General features: G+C 37.4%; 1 protein-coding gene across 5 annotated transcripts in view; it reads left to right on the top strand.

The window, feature by feature from the left end:
- EPS8 (EGFR pathway substrate 8, signaling adaptor) overlaps positions 1–17,443 on the top strand; it is a 140,038-nt gene that overhangs the window by 81,134 nt on the left and 41,461 nt on the right. For 3 of the 5 annotated variants that reach the window (XM_074902210.1, XM_074902212.1, XM_074902211.1), the window contains exons 3-7: positions 2,060–2,150; positions 3,209–3,282; positions 13,319–13,386; positions 15,327–15,488; positions 15,691–15,840. In XM_074902210.1, coding sequence (XP_074758311.1) covers positions 2,089–2,150; positions 3,209–3,282; positions 13,319–13,386; positions 15,327–15,488; positions 15,691–15,840 — 516 coding nt within the window. In that variant the 5' untranslated portion in view covers positions 2,060–2,088. Of the gene's footprint in view, positions 1–2,059; positions 2,151–3,208; positions 3,283–13,094; positions 13,132–13,318; positions 13,387–15,326; positions 15,489–15,690; positions 15,841–17,443 lie in introns of those variants that run through there. The other 2 variants (XM_074902214.1, XM_074902213.1) reach the window with 2 other exon arrangements.

Below are 17,443 nucleotides of genomic sequence, written 5' to 3'. Positions count from 1 at the left end.
AAATAATTTTGAGTGAGTCTAAACCCAAGTTTTTTTCCAGATCTCACTTTAAAGCAGATAGTTGTGGAATTTGTTATAACTAGGGCTATGAAAAAAAATCACATAATAAAAGGGTATGGCAAATAGTGTTATCTTTATAAAAGTGTGTCTGGAAAGTAAAGGAAGTGGGAGGATACTGAAAAGCAGTGGACATAATTTGTGTGTATTTTTTTGATCTGGTCACTCTGAGAAAGCTAATCACAGGAGAAACTGTTAAGCAGGGTAGCAGAATTGAGCAATGGTTGCAGACAATAAGAATTAATAGCTTGTAGGAAGTGTTGAAGAGCTTAACGGCGGTGTGAGCTGTGCACTCTGAGTAGCTCTGGTCCACACACGCAGTCACTCTAACGGAAGAAGGAGCGCGCAGTGACCTGGCAAATTCTGCTGAGAAAATGAATATTTTTTTTTTTCTTTCAAGTCATGGGACAATTTCAGGATGCTTCCCAAGGGTTGCAATTGCTAATGAATTGAGCAGCACTCAGCACAGATAGTAATTTATTTGAGACAGTTGCTAAGTACTGCACTCCATGAAAAGTGGCTTAGAGCAGCCAAACACGCTACCAAGTTGGATATATGATATATTTGTGGGGATGTGCAGGAGAAATGGACGTAAAATATGGGTATGTCAGTAAACATGTTTTGCAAGGAGCAATCAAAGGTTTAAAGGAATTTTTTTAAAAAAAGCTATGCTAAGCAAAATTACTAAGTATGTGCTCACTAAAGGCAATACCACACTTCCACATGATTACATTTGACACATAATCAATACAGCTTGGTTCTAGTTAGCTTTGTAAACTGCATCTCAGGTAGATGTCAGGCATTCTTCAGAAAGGTGTAACAATGACTGTTCTCAGTACAGAAGACCAAAAGCAGCTCGCACATCTCTTGAACTGATAGAAGTCTTTATTGCTGAGAACAGAATTTGATTTTGATTGTGTTTTTGCATGAGAGAGGAAAGTAGCAGAACATACATGAATACAAAATACAGTATGTACTGTAGGTCAATCGGCTGCTGCTTCTTTGTAAAACAGGAAGAGAACAGTTAAAGTGAGGCAGTGAATTGACTTAGTGATTCAGAAGATAAGCTGGTTGTAAGGTGGCTCTAGTACACCAAAACAGGTTGTGCTTACTTTGGAGCTTTGGTTAGGTACAAATTTTATTTGACATACTTCTGACTATTTTGCAGAGTTAAAAGAAATCTTATTTCTATTTAATGACTGAGATTTAGAGAAATATTCAAATACTGTATTATTCGTGTATGTATAAATCAAAGAATATTTGCCCATGGTAAATTTGAATAAAGGTTTGTTAATTGTTTACAGGCTTATGAAAGTCACTTTCCAGAGTCGATTTTAACTTCAATAGGCATGTTATTAAATGGAAAAGGCATTCTTTTAACTGTTTCATCATAGCTTTTCCAGTATTGCTGTTATAGGAGGGGTTTCATTTGGCATGCCAAATTTATGGGATGTTAAATGTGGCTTTAAAAAGAGGCTTTTTTTAGTCCCAAAATAGCTAACCAGGTTTCCTTTTGTGCTAACAATTGTATTTTGTTTTGATAATGCATCTTTCTAACAATTCAGCTGATGTTTCATAGAATATGTATCAAAGGGTCATTTCAAAAGTTCTGTTTGAAAGAAATAAACTGAGGATTAAAATAAAGCATGTTTGACTATTGAAGTTGACACTTAGAACATCTTGTTCACTTCTGTAGTAGATGTTCTTTGTTTAGTCAGCCTTTTATTTCTAAAGCTATCCCTAAAGACCATTGTATCAATAATAATAGCTTTATTCACAAATTATAAATTATTTTAAGCAATAGCCATCAATTTGCAATTGGGAAAAGTTCCATAACAGGTGTCTAAGGCATCACCGCGATGCAAGTAACAACAATTCAGCTTGTTGATGCAATTTCTTTCCCATTTCAGCCGTAATTTTCTCATAAGGTTTGTATTACGTCTATATTAAACGTTCATCTTTTAAGATACCTCAACTCATATGCTGTTGTTTCTTTTCCCAGATTATTTCCCTCAGTAAGGGACGATAAGAATGAATGGACATATATCAAACACCCCTCCTGGTGGATATGGAAGTTATTTTCCTCAAATGAAGTAAGGTTAATTTTCCTTTTATGGACAAAAAACAGTGGTGTATTTTCTTCTTTACACTTTTGTTTCAGATAGAGCAATGATTATTAGATCCCACTGGAATAATACAAAGGCAGTTTCTGTAAAAGAATATGCAGTTTCTAAACCATGTAACCAAACTGGCAGATATCGTCTGACTGATTTTTGTGTTAATGTGAGGGTAAAGCTGTATTACTGAATGGAATCAACTGGAACAGAAAAATAAATTCCTGTAGCCATAACATAACTTATTATATTACTCAGAGAGGTCTTCATATGTCTGAGATGTTTAAGGTTAGTTCTGAGTGAATGTATTTTTATGCATAAATGATGAGGCTGCCCTTTCCATCTGTGAGAAAATACTGTTTCCCAGTAAGCAGAGCTGAGCAACTGTTACCTGAAAGTGTTACTTTGCCTGAGATAAGAGGATGCTCCCTCTATCAGGAGCATGGCACTAGGCTCATTTGCAGCACTAATGGGAATTGATCTAATCTGATGCCAAAGAACCTGTATGGAGCAGGGCATCTGTGCTGTCATCTGCTTCTCATATTGTTGTCTTTAAAGTGAGTTTGTATATGGCTCATTCTTGTTTTGTTACACTAGAAGGAAGTTGTTTTGCCTCTTCATTTGTTGTAGGCAATGATAGTCCTTTTAATTCTTTTATGAAAAGCTGTTAAAATTATTAATAAGAATTAACACTTGTGTATGCAGGAAAAAAATCTCCAAATCCTACCAAGTCTTTGGCATAGTATTTATAATTATGATTATTATTAAGTGATTTTGATTACTTACATTATGGTAATGTGTATACCACAACTCCACTGTGCGTGGTGTTGTATTAACACAACATAAAAGAAGGGCTTCCAGCCTAAGTGAAACATGCTTCATTATATTCATGGTGAGGAACAAATATGCAGTATCATTACCCTCTGTTAGTAATGTAGGTATGTGTAGTCCTACATAAGGGGAGGGTTTTTTCCAATGCCTGTTTCTGTGTGTCAAATACATCTATACAGAAGCTAAGCAGAAATGTTTTCTTCTAGTGGCTATGGTTCCCCAACATTTGCTCAAGCAGAGAGGGAGCAGAATTCAAGAACAAGTGCAAAAGCTCTTTATGGTAAGACAGAATAGTCTCTAAACTTTTATGTTGTTGTTTAAATATTGATAGTGATGCTATAGTGAAAATATTTTATGCATATAAATGTGAAAATGTATATACATATACATGGGTGTGTATATCAACAAAATTAACTAACATAGAGATTTTATTCCTACTAAAATGAACTAGATTATCTAGAAAATATTTTTATGGTTTACTAAGCAGAGAACTCCCACCTGCAATTTTTTAAGGCAGCAAAGTTTAAAAAGCATTTATCACAAAACTAAGAGTGATCCTATAGCTAAGGTATGCACCAGGGAGAAGGCATTCAGGGGTCTAGCTGAGCTATGGGTTTGATTCATGACGTGTGTCTCCCCCTGCCTCCCCAATTTGATTCCCTGCTAGCAGAAGAGGACTTTGCAGTATGATTCTTGCTTGACACAAGGATTTAATGGAAATTAGATTTGATGTAACGGATTTGGAGTCCTATTTGGTCTGTTATTTTCAACAGGCTTTGTGACTGTCGAATGCGGTGTTACTTACAAATGTCTAAACGTTGTTGCACTTACTAACTACAAATGCTAGTATTTCTCTTGGCTGTAAAGGCTACACTGTAGCCCATGGCCAAATCACTGGGAAAGCAGAATGTGGTCATGTTCCTTGCCAGCCAAATTGCACTGTTTCCTGTTCGTCCACCTCCACTGTGAATACATCCTGCTGATAGCTGTGCTGATAATTGAAATACAGGCAGCAATGAGACTGAGAGATGTTCTGCTGTGTAAATCTGTGCCTGTTGTCAAATGCTCTTTGGAAAGTCAGTACAACTGATGAGACTGGAAGAATGAGGTTTGCAGCAAGAAGCCAGTCCTGTGCAGGACTCCTTACACCTCAGCCTGCTCTTCCTTGTTGCATCTACCACCTCTTCTGCAGGTTAACAAACTGGAAAGATCAAAGAGCAGTGGATAATAACTACAACATCCCTAGTAGTAACTAATCTTTTCTCCCTACTATTTTGTGTGGGGTGATGGCTGGGAGTGGCCTTGGAAGTTAGGGGAGTGATGGCAGGATGCTTTGTGGCATTAGAACAGCATTAATGTTGCCCTTGAAGGTTACTGTCCTTGAGTTTGGTTACTCAGCTGTGAGCACATAAGAACTTTGTTCTATTGGTTGCCTTGTTGGCTTTCAAACTGCTTTGAAATTTGTGAGGCTAAAAGCCCACAAAGGAGATTAGAGGTCTCCTAGCTTTGTATCCTCTAAAAAGTGGTGTGGAAAAGCTGACGTGGTTTGGTGGCTGAAGGCACTAGATTAGTGTGAAGGTCTACTTCTAGAAAAATCAGCAAAGACAGAAGTAGAAATCATTTGAAACGTTTGTCATTTAAAAATTGCATTAGATGTGAATCATTCTAAGTTTAAATTTATCTTTTTTTGTGGTATGCTACAAAAGTCAGTCATTTGACATAGTATTAAAAGCAGGAACTGCAACTGAGGAAAATTCAGAAGTGATCGTTTTAAACAGTGATTTCTCCATCCTATATTGGTTAACTCAACAAACTGATTGTATGTGCTGACAGAAATAGTAGGTGGTAACAGAAACCATCAAGAGACATTGCAAAAAAACTTAGCAGATTTTTTTTAGCAGATTTTTTTTTAATGAGACATTACGAGAGCATTGTGCTTTTCTTTGTCATCATCATCATCGTTCAAGAGTACATGGTTTGAACAGTGTGGCAGCATCAGTGTCTTAACTATGTCCTTTAGTCTTTGTGGTCTTCTAAAATAATACCTCTCTGAGCTTTTGCATATCGAACATGTGATGGGATAGTCATATAGTAGGAGACAAGTGAGTAAATTTGAAGTATGTAGTAGTAAACAGCCTTTTACTTTAAAAATACTTAATTGAATTCAGGTGCTAATTGAAAATGCTTACCATAACTAATGTGTGGTGGCTCTTGTAAAATGAATTGTTGGTCTTGGTTTACTTCCATTGCTCATAGATATATCACAAAACTGTAGCTGCAGTTTCCAGGAACTGAATGAAGTAGAAGATTCAATTATCCTGGAGCTCTGAGTGAAGATGTATTGGCACAGCTTTTAGAGAGGATTTTGCACATTTTACTGCTTCTTCTGTTTTCTATGCATAAGGCTGTCAGTATCACCAAATGTATGAACTGGAGAAAACAAGACTAACACCTAAAACCTTTCTCAAATTCAGAGTAATTATGTTTTTTTAATTTTAGCAACTGTGTTACCATGCTGCTGCATTCCACATGTGTCTTTTCTTCTTTTGTGCCCTTAGGGATTTTTGTGCATGCTGTCCCAAGAGGGGTGGGAAACAGTTTATACCACTGGAATTGTTAAAGCAATGGATACTACTAGAATTGTTAAAATCTGTTAAATATACTTATTCTAAAATATTTTTGTAATTGATTTGTAATTAATAACTATAGTATTTTATTTGAGATCCATAAGAGTGAAAGCCTACAAAGCAGATTGGAGGTGTCTTAGCTTGCTTTTTATATTTTATATTATGTACACGCATATTGAGTGTACATATTTAATTTGTGTAAATACATATTGCTCATGTATTTAATAGATTCATTTGTAATATATTGGAGATAGATAGATAGATATAGATAGATATAGATATATATAAAATTTAACTGTAAAAGTAAAATGGACCACGGTTTTTTGTTTTGATAAAATGTGACCACATAATGTTAGCAGCAAACTTTGTCCACAACAAACTTCCTTTTCTTGGAAGACTTGTGAATGCCATTTGGACTAAAGCACCTATCCATGGGTATCAACAAGGGAAGAAGATACTCAATTTCTTCTAAGCTTAGTAAGGACTGAAAAATTATTATTAATAATAACATGTGTATATGTGTGTGTATATACACACGCATGTATATGTCATGACATGAAGTTTATCTCTCGAGTCCCAGTGCTGAGGTGATTCATAATTGTTCAGTCCTTGGTCATCAGGCAGAAGGTTGGCCACAGTGCCAGTGGGAAAGGAGACTGGAGCTTTACTGGTGTTACAGATAGTTCGGTTAAAAACTAGATTGGAGCCATCACTATCTCTGATGTGGTGATAGCAAAAACTTCCTTGCAACTACCTTTTTTTTTTCTGCTTCAAATAATCACTTTGTTTCCACCCATTTTCTTCCTGAAATTAACTGTTTTCTATTTGCATGATCTCTCACAGAATTGGGAGGGAAGATGCTCTCTGCGCATTCTTACGGGGTTTATTTAATCATTTACTTCTTGATCTTTCCATCTGAAATGGGTTTTGGCTCACACCATCATCTGTTGTTCTAGTGTTAGCTTCTCCATCTGTCTTCTGCAGCTCTGCTTGTGGGGAGACGTGCAGTGTCAGTCGGCACCGATAGCCAGGGCTGTGCTGGGTGTTTGCCAGCAACTGACACAGTGTGGAGCAGCCACATTTCCCAGGAGGTGTGAAGCTAGTGGTTTACTCCAAATTGGTAGATTATTATATGACACAAAATTGAAAGATGTTACTAAAATTGTCTTCACACCACACATACTTCACACCTTCACATACGACACTAGAAAAGACTTAAGTGTTTTATACATTGTGTTTATACTTTTCATGGCTGTGATTAGGTGCTAGCAGTGAAATTGCATATGTGTTTTTACAGTGCTCAAATACCTCATTCAGAGCCAGAACTGTAGTGTAATAAATTCAAGGAAATCACAAGCAGATCATAAACTAGGTAAACGAGTCCATTAAGAGAAACCATCCGTGTAACATTATATTATTTGATACTCAAATGAATTAAATTGTCAATTGACTCCTAAACAGTACACTTTCTTTGATAGTTCCACATAGCCATCGAGGGAAGCTTGTGGCATAAATCTCTGAAAGTGATAGTGTTTGCTTCTCTGAAAATGGTATTTGTTTTGACCTTTCTCCCTAGATGCATAGGTCACATCTCCTACACTTTACTCTCAGTCTCAAGTTGAGTTTTTCCAGCTGCTGCAATACATACTTAAAGGGGTGTCAGCAATCAGTCCAAACCATAAATGCATGGAGGTAAATGAAGTATTGGGCTTTTCTGCTTGATGATCTGTAGTAATAATTTATACTGTCACTCCAGGATTCTTGGGACAACTTGTCAGGAAGGCTCTTAATCCATGTCCACATGGATTGCCATCAGATTTCAGAGCTTTGTCTCTTTGTACACTGTACAGACATTTTCCAGTTTGGCTATGGAAGGGGAAGATGGGATCCACCATTACCCTTCTTTGTGTTATCATGACCATAGCATTGATACCATTTATTACATCTGTTCTGTGCAATTATTTGTAAGACATTGGTGGAAGTCGAGGCATTAGGATTCCTCATTCCTGTTTTAGGCTTTTAGGAACTGAAAATTTGTTGTGTCTAAAGGTATCATAGCCCTAACCAGCACCTGCTGTGCTTCAGGTCATCTGTTAAGACCTAGCCCGAGATCGTGTGCTGCTGGTAAGAATCTTCCCTACCTAGATAAAGAATTAGGTTGAAATGTGATACGTTTCTCTGTGTAGTCTTCTGGACAGTAGCACAGAGCCAGGCTATGGTAGAGTTTATTAAGCAGCTTTCTAATTCGCCGTATTGCTGCACCCTTTTCCAGTTGGAAAATGGGTGAGACCTGACTATGTCAGGTTCTGTTTGTAGCTCTGCCTCAATGGACCTTGGGCAATGCTGGTGTTTTTGTCTGAAATTGTGGAATAGTTACCTCTCCAGAGTCCTTCAGAGAAGTAATTGGGGAGAGCACAGAGTTCTTAGTGCAGTGAGTGAGGGCAATGAAAAGAATGGGAAATGGCAATCTTGAGTCCTGTCTGTCTGTGTCATGTACTACTGTTTATTGGTATTTTTGACTTGACTAAAGCTCTTTTGTCAAGAGGTGTTTTTCTGGTGTTTTGGATGCTTCCAAAACTGGTATGAAATCAATACCTTTTAACTCATACTCAAACCAGAAAGAGGGTCCATTCCTGATGGTGAATTCAGTAAGTTCACAAAGACATGAATAGAAGTAGCATTTGTCCACATCAGAAAACAGGAAGAGTATTAGTTCCTGTGGATCAGTGTTTCTGCCTGTGGGTTGCATTTGCTGTAGATTGTGATAAAGTATTTAAGTTTAGTGTTTTCTGCCATGATCCTTTTTTTGTTTTATTTTTTTCCTTTATCAGAGGGAAAATAATTCAGGTAAATTGTGTAGAGAATATCAGCAAGGTTTGAGCTAATTGCAGTATTAAGGCTGCAGTGTGTTTTACATGTGGGATGGAAGAGGTGTGGTAATTAGAGTAAATAGAAAAAAACTCAATAGTTTTGTTAGTTTTATTCATCCTTTGATAGTTTTATACATCCTATTTGGAAGTCTCTGTTGTAAAATTTCACTTTAGCGTCAATAACTCTCTTCGTGCATGAAGGGGCCTGTGAGAGGCTGAGATTGATTGGGAGGATTAGGAGAGTGAAATAGAGCATACAAAACACTTTTTTTTTGTTGTTTGGGTTTTTTTGGGGTTTTTTGTTTTGTTTTTAAAGTGTTGGGGGTTGACCCCAACCAAGAACTAAGGACCTCCCCAATTGCATGCTCATTCCCCCTGTCTCCTCCCTGCAGTGGGATAGGAGAGAGAATTGGAAGAGCAAAAGAAAGAAGAAAATGATGGCTCAAGATAGACAGCTTAATAAGAGAAGGAAAGAGTAGGGAGGAAAAAAACCCTGAGTAATGCAAAGGCAGTCTCTCACCATCTCCCACAGCAGATCAGTGCCCAGACAGTGTCTGAGGAAGTGCTACCTTGGAAAGACTGCCTGCCAGTTGTATTGCTGAGCATCACATTATACAGTATGGAATATCCCTTTGGTCAGCTGGAGTCAGCTGTCACCACTGTGTCTCCCTCCAACCTCTTGTGCACCCCCAGCCTACTTGCTGGGGCAGCAGAGTGAGAAATAGAGAAGGCCTTGGCACTGTTCAGCAACTGCTAAAACATTCCGATGTTATCAACACTGTTTTGGTCACAAATCCAAAACACAGCACATTACAGGCTGATGTGAAGAAAATTAACTCCATTCCCGCCAGACCCAGTACATACAGTAATTCAGCAAATTCTTTTGCTTGTTTTCGATAGTAGGGTGTGAGTTATTTGCATCTAAAGATCATGTAAGAAATCAAATGGCATTTTCAGGGGTTTTGTAAAAGCAGTTAGATTAATACTGATGAATACTCATCAGTCACTTTGATACGTGAAAGAGTTGAGGAGATGAAAGCTGCATTTCCAGAAGAATGTTAATGGGCAGCTCTAGGAAAAGAAGAAAAATAAGGAGCTGTATATAGATGAAAAAGACTATGGGAGTCATATGCTCAGATATATCTGACTTGGAAACAGGGAAGCATTGTAGAAAGAGGCAGCAGATTTTTGTGTCATCATGGTAGAGAAGGATACAGAACAGGCTTATATCAATTTTGCTAGAAGTTCAAGGCAGTTGACCACCTCAGCAGAAGGGGATTTAAAAGGGTTTGTGTCCTCCTATTGAAGGGCAAGGTGAGAACTTGTGGAGGTTCATAGGTAGACTGTGGGACATGAACCAGGCACTAGGAGAAAGTAAAGGCTGAAATTTAGTTTTGAGCTACTGGCAAAAACCGTGAGAAAGCAGATTCATTCTAGATGCCAGTCTTCCCCCCCCCTTCCCCGTGTTATGTTCAGGTTATCATGGGGGGACTTTATTCATTCTTCCTTCAGTGCAGTTTATGTCAGGCGGCCAAGAAAACCATCTCTCAGGGATCCTGGGTGATTAGCAGCTGGGTTGACCATGTATGGGAAAAGAGACCCACTTTCTAACTAGTTAATTGTAAAAAGTTGAAAAACAAAGCTTGAGGAATAACCCTTCCAGAAGCAATGGAAGAAATTTGCCTGATGCTAGGGTACGTATTAGAAGATGTATTTTGAAGGGTGAATAATTTCAGGATGGAGCCATAGTATATACTTCCAGCTCCTTTACAGCAGTGTTGACAGCTACTTTGCTCACACAAAACCATGTAAAAGTTGCAGCACTGAGCAGTAATTAAGAGCCTGTGAGGTATGCTCTCTTCCTTTTTTGGTTTGGTCTGTAATTGCAGAAAGATTTGGGAAGTTTCCCCAGTTTCAGTTTGCATACTTCACTGCAGAGTTTGGATTGCATTGCTTTCTTGGACTCCCAGAAAAAGGAGTCTCCAAGTCTGCATAAGTGACGTACATTACACGGGGTTTTTTACTAGAATGGCCTATAAGATATCAAGAAACAGTGGTCAGTGCCCCAAGCCTGTCAGTGTTTAAGAGGCATCTGGACAATGTCCTTAATAACATGCTTTCACTTTTGGTCAACACTGAAGTAAGCGGTCAAGCAGTTGGACTAGATGATAGTTGTAGGTCCCTTCCTACTGAAATATTCTATTCTAAATGATAACTTGGATCTCTTAACGGGTTCTAATAATCATTCTGGCTGCAGTAAAGAAATAGTTAAATAGGAATTGTTGCTGAACTCAATATGGACTGTCAGTTGTTGTGGTGACCACACTTTTTGTTTATTAACACAAACATTGGATTGACACTTGCTAACTGGAAATGTTATTGAAGTTCTTGTTACTATTCTTTGTAATCAGAAATACAGAACTGGAGGGGCTCTCCTTGGGCCTCAAGCGTAGGGAAGCACAGATTTTTATTAGCATTCAGAAAGTTCTTTCTCTTTTATAAAAAGATTGTTTTCAGCATGACAGTGTGTTGAAAACCTTCCATCATGTCTATTGTGAGTGTTGTGCTGCTCTGTGGAAGAGAATGTGTCAATCAGTGCTATGGATGGTTTTGGATACCCTGTCTTAACACAGGACAAAATCTCTGAAGCAGAGCAACAAATCTCTTGCAAAACTTACTCTGCTTTTTCATTCCTTTGGAGCCTCTACGCACAGCAGGATTTCTTTGTTCATTTAAAACAACTCCAACTGTTATTGCTTGCACGATTTGTAAATCTTACAGTTGATATAAAATTTCTTATCCTTCTTTAATTTGATATTATTAAAAGTAATATTTTTGTTCACCTAAAAGAAGATAATAGCAGTCAAAACTGAGTATTTGATGCATTGTTAATTGTGACTTGTTTTTTTAAAAGTATGTATTCTTTCTTACTGGACAGCATTTAACTATCATTTACAGTCTATAACAGAAGACTATTAGCTGATCCCCTTGGAGGTGCAAATAATTCTGTGGGGTTAAACTAGATACTGCTTTTTAATTCCCTTGTTTTGTTAGGAACAGATGGACTTTACTTCTTCAGATCATCATCCAAACAAAAAAAGAAAGGTAGCAAATCAGACAGTACTGCTTTATTGACTGTTTTGTTGGAGTGTGCTATCTATGTGTATCTATTGTGGTTAAAAAGAAAATCAACCAAAAAAATACTTTAACATGCGGCAAAAGCAGAAATAGTAGTTATAGTTGGAATCAATGCAAATCCTCTATCCAGGGATTTCAGAATGCTTGATAATGAAAGACATCTATTTTGCAATATTCATGCACCTCGTTCAAAATTCTGATAATCCATGGTGGTTTTGAATTTGGCTGATTGCACTGCACACTTCTCTTGCTGAAGCAAGCTGAGTAGCTGCTGTACAGGAGCAGCATGGCTCTGTTGCATGAGCAATGTTTGTCATCATGGGAGGGGGGCTTCATGCCAGTGAGGGATTTCAGAAACTGTGTTGTCCTTCGTGAAAGTCACTGAGAACTGGAGACGTAATGGTGTGGTTATAAAAGGTAACAAATACTTCTAAAAGTGACACCTGAAAATGAGGGCACTGCTGTCTTTGTCAGCACCTGAAATTCCTGTATGAAGGAACCCTGAGCACAGAAGAGACTTTTACAGTGTGGCTTTTATGGTGTCTTCACTGCAGATCTCTCTGTGTCACAGATCATGTGCTTGGTAGTAGCATTTTTTTATTTTTCAGAAAGTAACTTAACTTTCGCATCAACAGAATCACACACTTCTATTTTACCTCCAAGTATGATGAAACCGATGTATTTTGTATATACATCAGGTACCTTCCTTCTGAACAAAATCAAACCACCTATTTTATTTGAAGACCAGAAATCAAGTTATTTAATGAAACGGACAGAAAAGATTGTCTACTTGCACCTGTCAGCCAAATCATCTAGTGACTTTCTTCCTTAGACAAAGCTCCTGGTGTTCCACATCAGGCACTTCAGTGGTTATAGTGAAAAAAGAGAATAATCTTCCAAATGATGCTTCCAATTTTTTCCACTGAAGTTGAAACATTTTCTTTGATCTAAATTCATTATTTTGTGGTGGGGGTGTGTGTTGTGTCTTCACCTTGCTTTTTCCCTTCCCTCCTCTCCTGGTTTAATATTGATCTATTGTATAGAGTAAAAGGCATGATGTTCCTGATTTTGCTGCATTGTGTTTTGTTAGCTGAAAAATATTTCTCTTTAGAGATATTTGGTGTGTATTTCTCTCTTTTTTTTAAACTTCTTTCCATGCATATTTCTATATTAGTAATTCATCAGATTGAATTCTCTAGGAAGAAATAAAGGATGAGTCAAGTCTGTTTTGTGTGTGACTTTCTTGTTTGGTGACTTTAACATGAGAATTAAATGTATATCAGAAAATGCTTTTGCTTCCAAGTGCATTCATACAAATACAGTAAGCCTGATGATAGTTATCATATTGCTACCGAAGTGGCAAGCCAGTGATTTTTAATAATCAGGATTCCCCATGAAGCATTTTCAGTCAGAACACTGCTCCCCTTTGGTGTCTGGACTCACTGTGACGAGATAGCTTTTGTTTACACCCACTGGCTCTTTAACATCATTGACGTAAGTATGATCCTTGTGCTGGGCTGTGTGGGGGTGAAGGTTTTTTCTGTTGAAATACAGAAATTAACAAAAGCTCATCTTCTGTTTTCATATCTACAGCTAGTCTCAAGTATCTCTGAGAAGTATTCAAAACAGCAGGATAAGAAGTTGAATGAATAATTATCCTTTCTTTTCCTCCCAACTCTAGAACAAAGAAAGAATTATGCACGAGACAGTGCCAGCAGCATATCTGAAACTTCACAGTATCATGTAGAGGTGAGATGAGTGATAAACCAGTTATGGCTTTTAGTTACGTGCAGTTATTTTTGCCTATGTGATTTCTGAGGATACATACAATTGAAGGCATATATATCTTCCAAAACATCCTGCCAGCCCAGGGTCACTTCAGAGTACACTGAAATGTCTCAAATTCTGTAGCTTTGCCATAAAATTTTGATGTAGAAGAATGTAAGCAAATTTGTGTGTAGTTTGGCAAACGGACAGGATTTCCCAGTGGGATATCAATTCAACGTGTTATGCTGCCCTGTCTCTGAACCTGGCTTGTTGCAAGGATGAGACAGACCAGAAAAACCCTGTGCTGTTAGCGAGGTGCACTGGATGATATTTAAAATGAATACTTTGATCAGTTATAATCAGCAGAGATGACAAAATATTCCGAAAGACTGAGCATTAACCCCTAAAAGTCCCCGATAGTCTACTATGTAGCAGTTAAACAAATATATTCTGCCTGCACAGATTCTTCCCCAGTGTGAAATGCAAAGTATATTATTTCCTGTCTTAAGCTGCTTTGCAGAATTACTGCATGCTGCTGTCATTTTATCCAGGACTAGATATGTTTAAAATATTCAGCAAAGTAAGCCGGGGTGCCCATATGTAGCCTGCTAAGCACTTTTGGATGCAGTGCCTCATTCTGTTCTCTTGCTTTGGCACAAACTTTCTCCCACTGACATCAGACCACTGTCATGGGTTAAGCCAAGTCTTGCAAATGCCATAGATTGTCAGCTCCTTTTTACTGGGTTTTAAATTAGCTGTAAATTGTGAGATGATATGTAAAAGAGTCTTGATTTCAAGTGCTTTTATGCTATGATCAGCTTGCAAATGAATACTTGCTTGCTTCTAATTGTCTGTCTATCTCTCTTTGGATTCTTCATAATGTTTTTGATACTGTACTGACTTAAAAATTAGTACTTGTATTTGGAGTCTAAGCATTCCCCTCCCTGCATGCAGCCGGTAGAGAGTTTGTTTCACTTCTTTTAAATACTTTCATTATGTGCAACTTATATCTACTCTCTTGTCTATCATTACTAAGTGCTGTTACCCTGTAATAGAAGAAAGCACACTTAATTCTTTTTTTATTTTTATTTTTTAAAAGTTATTTAGAAGATAGATGTACAGGCATGTATTAAAATTGGTTCAGCTTGAATGAGTGTGACCAGGTCTTCAATAAGAATGTGAAGCTGAATTCATGCCTGGATAAAATGAAATAATTTTATGGATTTTCTTGCATGGTTGGCATGTTGAAGGAGAAATTGTCAAAACCATAATGACAGGGAAGCTAGTTGAGGTAATGTCTGTGATTCTGGAGAACATTTCAAGTTGATGGTGAGCAAAAGTAGTTAGTATACTACACGTTTGTACTGTGATCTGCATAAAAGAAGTGACTGGCCTGTCCATAAGGTATCCCAGTCAGATTCAAGCCCGTTGCCATCAGCATACTAGCTGCCAGCTCTAGAAGAGGTGAGGACACTCCAGGTCAGGTTGGTGGTGGTGGTACATTGACGGGGTGTTTCTGGGAAGCTTCTGCTGATGCTTCCTAGATTCAGCTTGCCAAGAGAGACAGGTTTTCACTCTTCAAGAAAGCTAATTAAATACTCAGGGTTTAATTCTGGCTTTGATACCCGGAAGATGTCAAAATATTCCTTCAAGTCTAACCACTTACTGCAGTGAGGAAGTGATAGAGGGTGACGAACAGCGATTTACAAAATCAGTTCACTTAAAATGACATTATGGACTAAACAACCTCTCTTATGGCTTATTGGTGGGAGCTATCATAGACAAAGGCATGTTTATTCATGTATAATTTGTATTGCTATTTCCTGGCAATTTGAATACTGACACTGCAGAGCAATAGGGAAAATTACAAATTTTTTTCTTTTTTTTTTTTTTTTTTTTTAAATGTACGTCCCGCTCACTAGCACTTGACCACCTTTGTTTTGGACCGAAAAGAGGCAATGATTACAGTAGATGATGGAATAAGGAAGCTAAAATTGCTGGATGCCAAAGGCAAAGTGTGGACTCAAGATATGATTCTTCAAGTTGATGACAAAGCTGTCAGTTTGGTGGACTTGGAATCAAAGGTAAGATCTGTGAGTGGCAGTCTAATTTTCAGAGAAAGAGAGAGAAAAAAGGGGCACGGGCAGAAAAATTATGTATGTGAGATTCAGTGTTTTAATTAGCTTATTATCACTTACCCTTTTTAACTCATGCATCTTTTCTGAGATCAGGACACTGTATAGTAAGGTGGTGTTTTGTGTTTGTTTTTCTTTTCTCTTCTGGCAGAATGAACTAGAGAATTTTCCTTTAAGCACAATTCAGCATTGCCAAGCTGTGATGAATGCATGCAATTACAATTCAGTTCTTGCATTAGTATGTAAAGAACCAACCCAAAACAAGCCTGATTTGCATCTTTTCCAATGTGATGAGATTAAGGTAAGGTAGTAATGGAGATCTGCTATGACTTATTTGAATAGGGGAAATGTTATGAATTTGCAAGTACAGTGGATAAAATCATATGATCTGATTTGCAGAAAATAATTCTGTTCTTTTATTCTTATAAGTATGCTTTAAGTTTTATGCACTTATGATATGGACACTACTTACAGTATGTTAGTAAATGTAGTGTAGTATGTGTTGCAAGAGAGTAGTCCAGTATGTATCCTGAATCCTTAGTTTATGTTCAAATAAGTTGTTACTGTAAATATTGATTCTTGGGCTCTGTAGCTGTTCATTTAGGTTTGCAAATGAGTAAAGCACTGGAATACCTATAGAGTTTGCATTCATGCTTCTGAAGTGTTGTAAAGTAGTTTATTTCAAATTTATTCTATAATCTGCAAAGAACTCAACTGAGCCCTGAGTCTTACCTAGTCTCTCCCTTTTTCCTGCTCTTTTTGTTACTGAACAATTAAACCTTCTGTACATTCTCACCTCTCTGTATCTCTGTTGTGCTGGAGAGATAACGAAAAACAAAATATTACTTACAGGAAGGGCAAAACAGGGAAAGAAGTTGTTTGTCTCCTATTTGAACATTTCCTTCTAGCATAAATAATTTTTTAATGTATTTTGCAATACTTCTTATTTCCATAGTTAGATATTTTAATTTCTGTTAGTTACTCTATTATATAATTGGTATTTCTTTAAGTTCCAGTTGATAATTTCATGGGGATTTTTAAATTCCTTTGTAGTAGTTCATATATTTGTCCTAAGACTGTCAGTCACACTGTGCAACTGTTTGGAAATCGGTATAGTAAGAGTGATGTGAAGATGACTGTCTAATTCTGTGATTCATTGAACAGAACTTGCTGTTTCAGTGGAAATTGGGATCCTGTGAGGAGTTCAGATGGCAGCATGTTAAATAACGCAGGGATCTTTTCTGAGGTCTGTTTGGACCCAGATTCCCAAAGTATAGAGGTGGTCTCTTTTCTTCAGACTTTTCCTCTGTGTCCAAATAAAAATGCAGAGCACATGAGCATGACTTTAATCCAGGATGCCACTTTTCTTATGAGGTATTTTTTGAGTCTGTGACCATACCCTAGGTTTTGTTCTTTACCCATGAGACTTAGCTGGTTTTGAAAGGTTAGGTCTTTCTCCCTTGTCTTTTTCATGCTTTTGATTAGAAGTTACCATGAACCCCAGGAGCCTCTGCAATAAAAAATTAGTCAAGATCAGTAATGTTTGGGACATTCAATATTTTTTAAACAGAAAATTATTAAATAGTAAGTATCAAGAGTATGATTAATGAAATTCTTCTGGGTTTAAGTTCCTCATATCCCCTTAAGTTTTTTCTATTAATTCTTTAACCTTAATTTATCTCTCGTCCATATTCTGTAGCGCAATTCATTATAGCTTGAGTCCTTTAATCCCCTTGGATCCTAAATTCAACAAAGTCTTGTGGTCACAGCAGAAGTTACATATTCCTCACAAAAGGTTACATACTTCTCCATGATGAGGGTTCTAAGGCAGATGTGGACCTTTTAGAGTGAGCCAGACACTGACCGATTTGGGCTTTGACAACCTGTGTAGGAAATTAATTTGT

This window comes from Athene noctua, chromosome 3, assembly GCF_965140245.1.
Source record: "Athene noctua chromosome 3, bAthNoc1.hap1.1, whole genome shotgun sequence".
Classification (NCBI taxonomy): Eukaryota; Metazoa; Chordata; class Aves; order Strigiformes; family Strigidae; genus Athene; species Athene noctua.
Note: the sequence above shows the minus strand (reverse complement) of the source record. Positions and strands in the feature narration are given on the sequence as shown.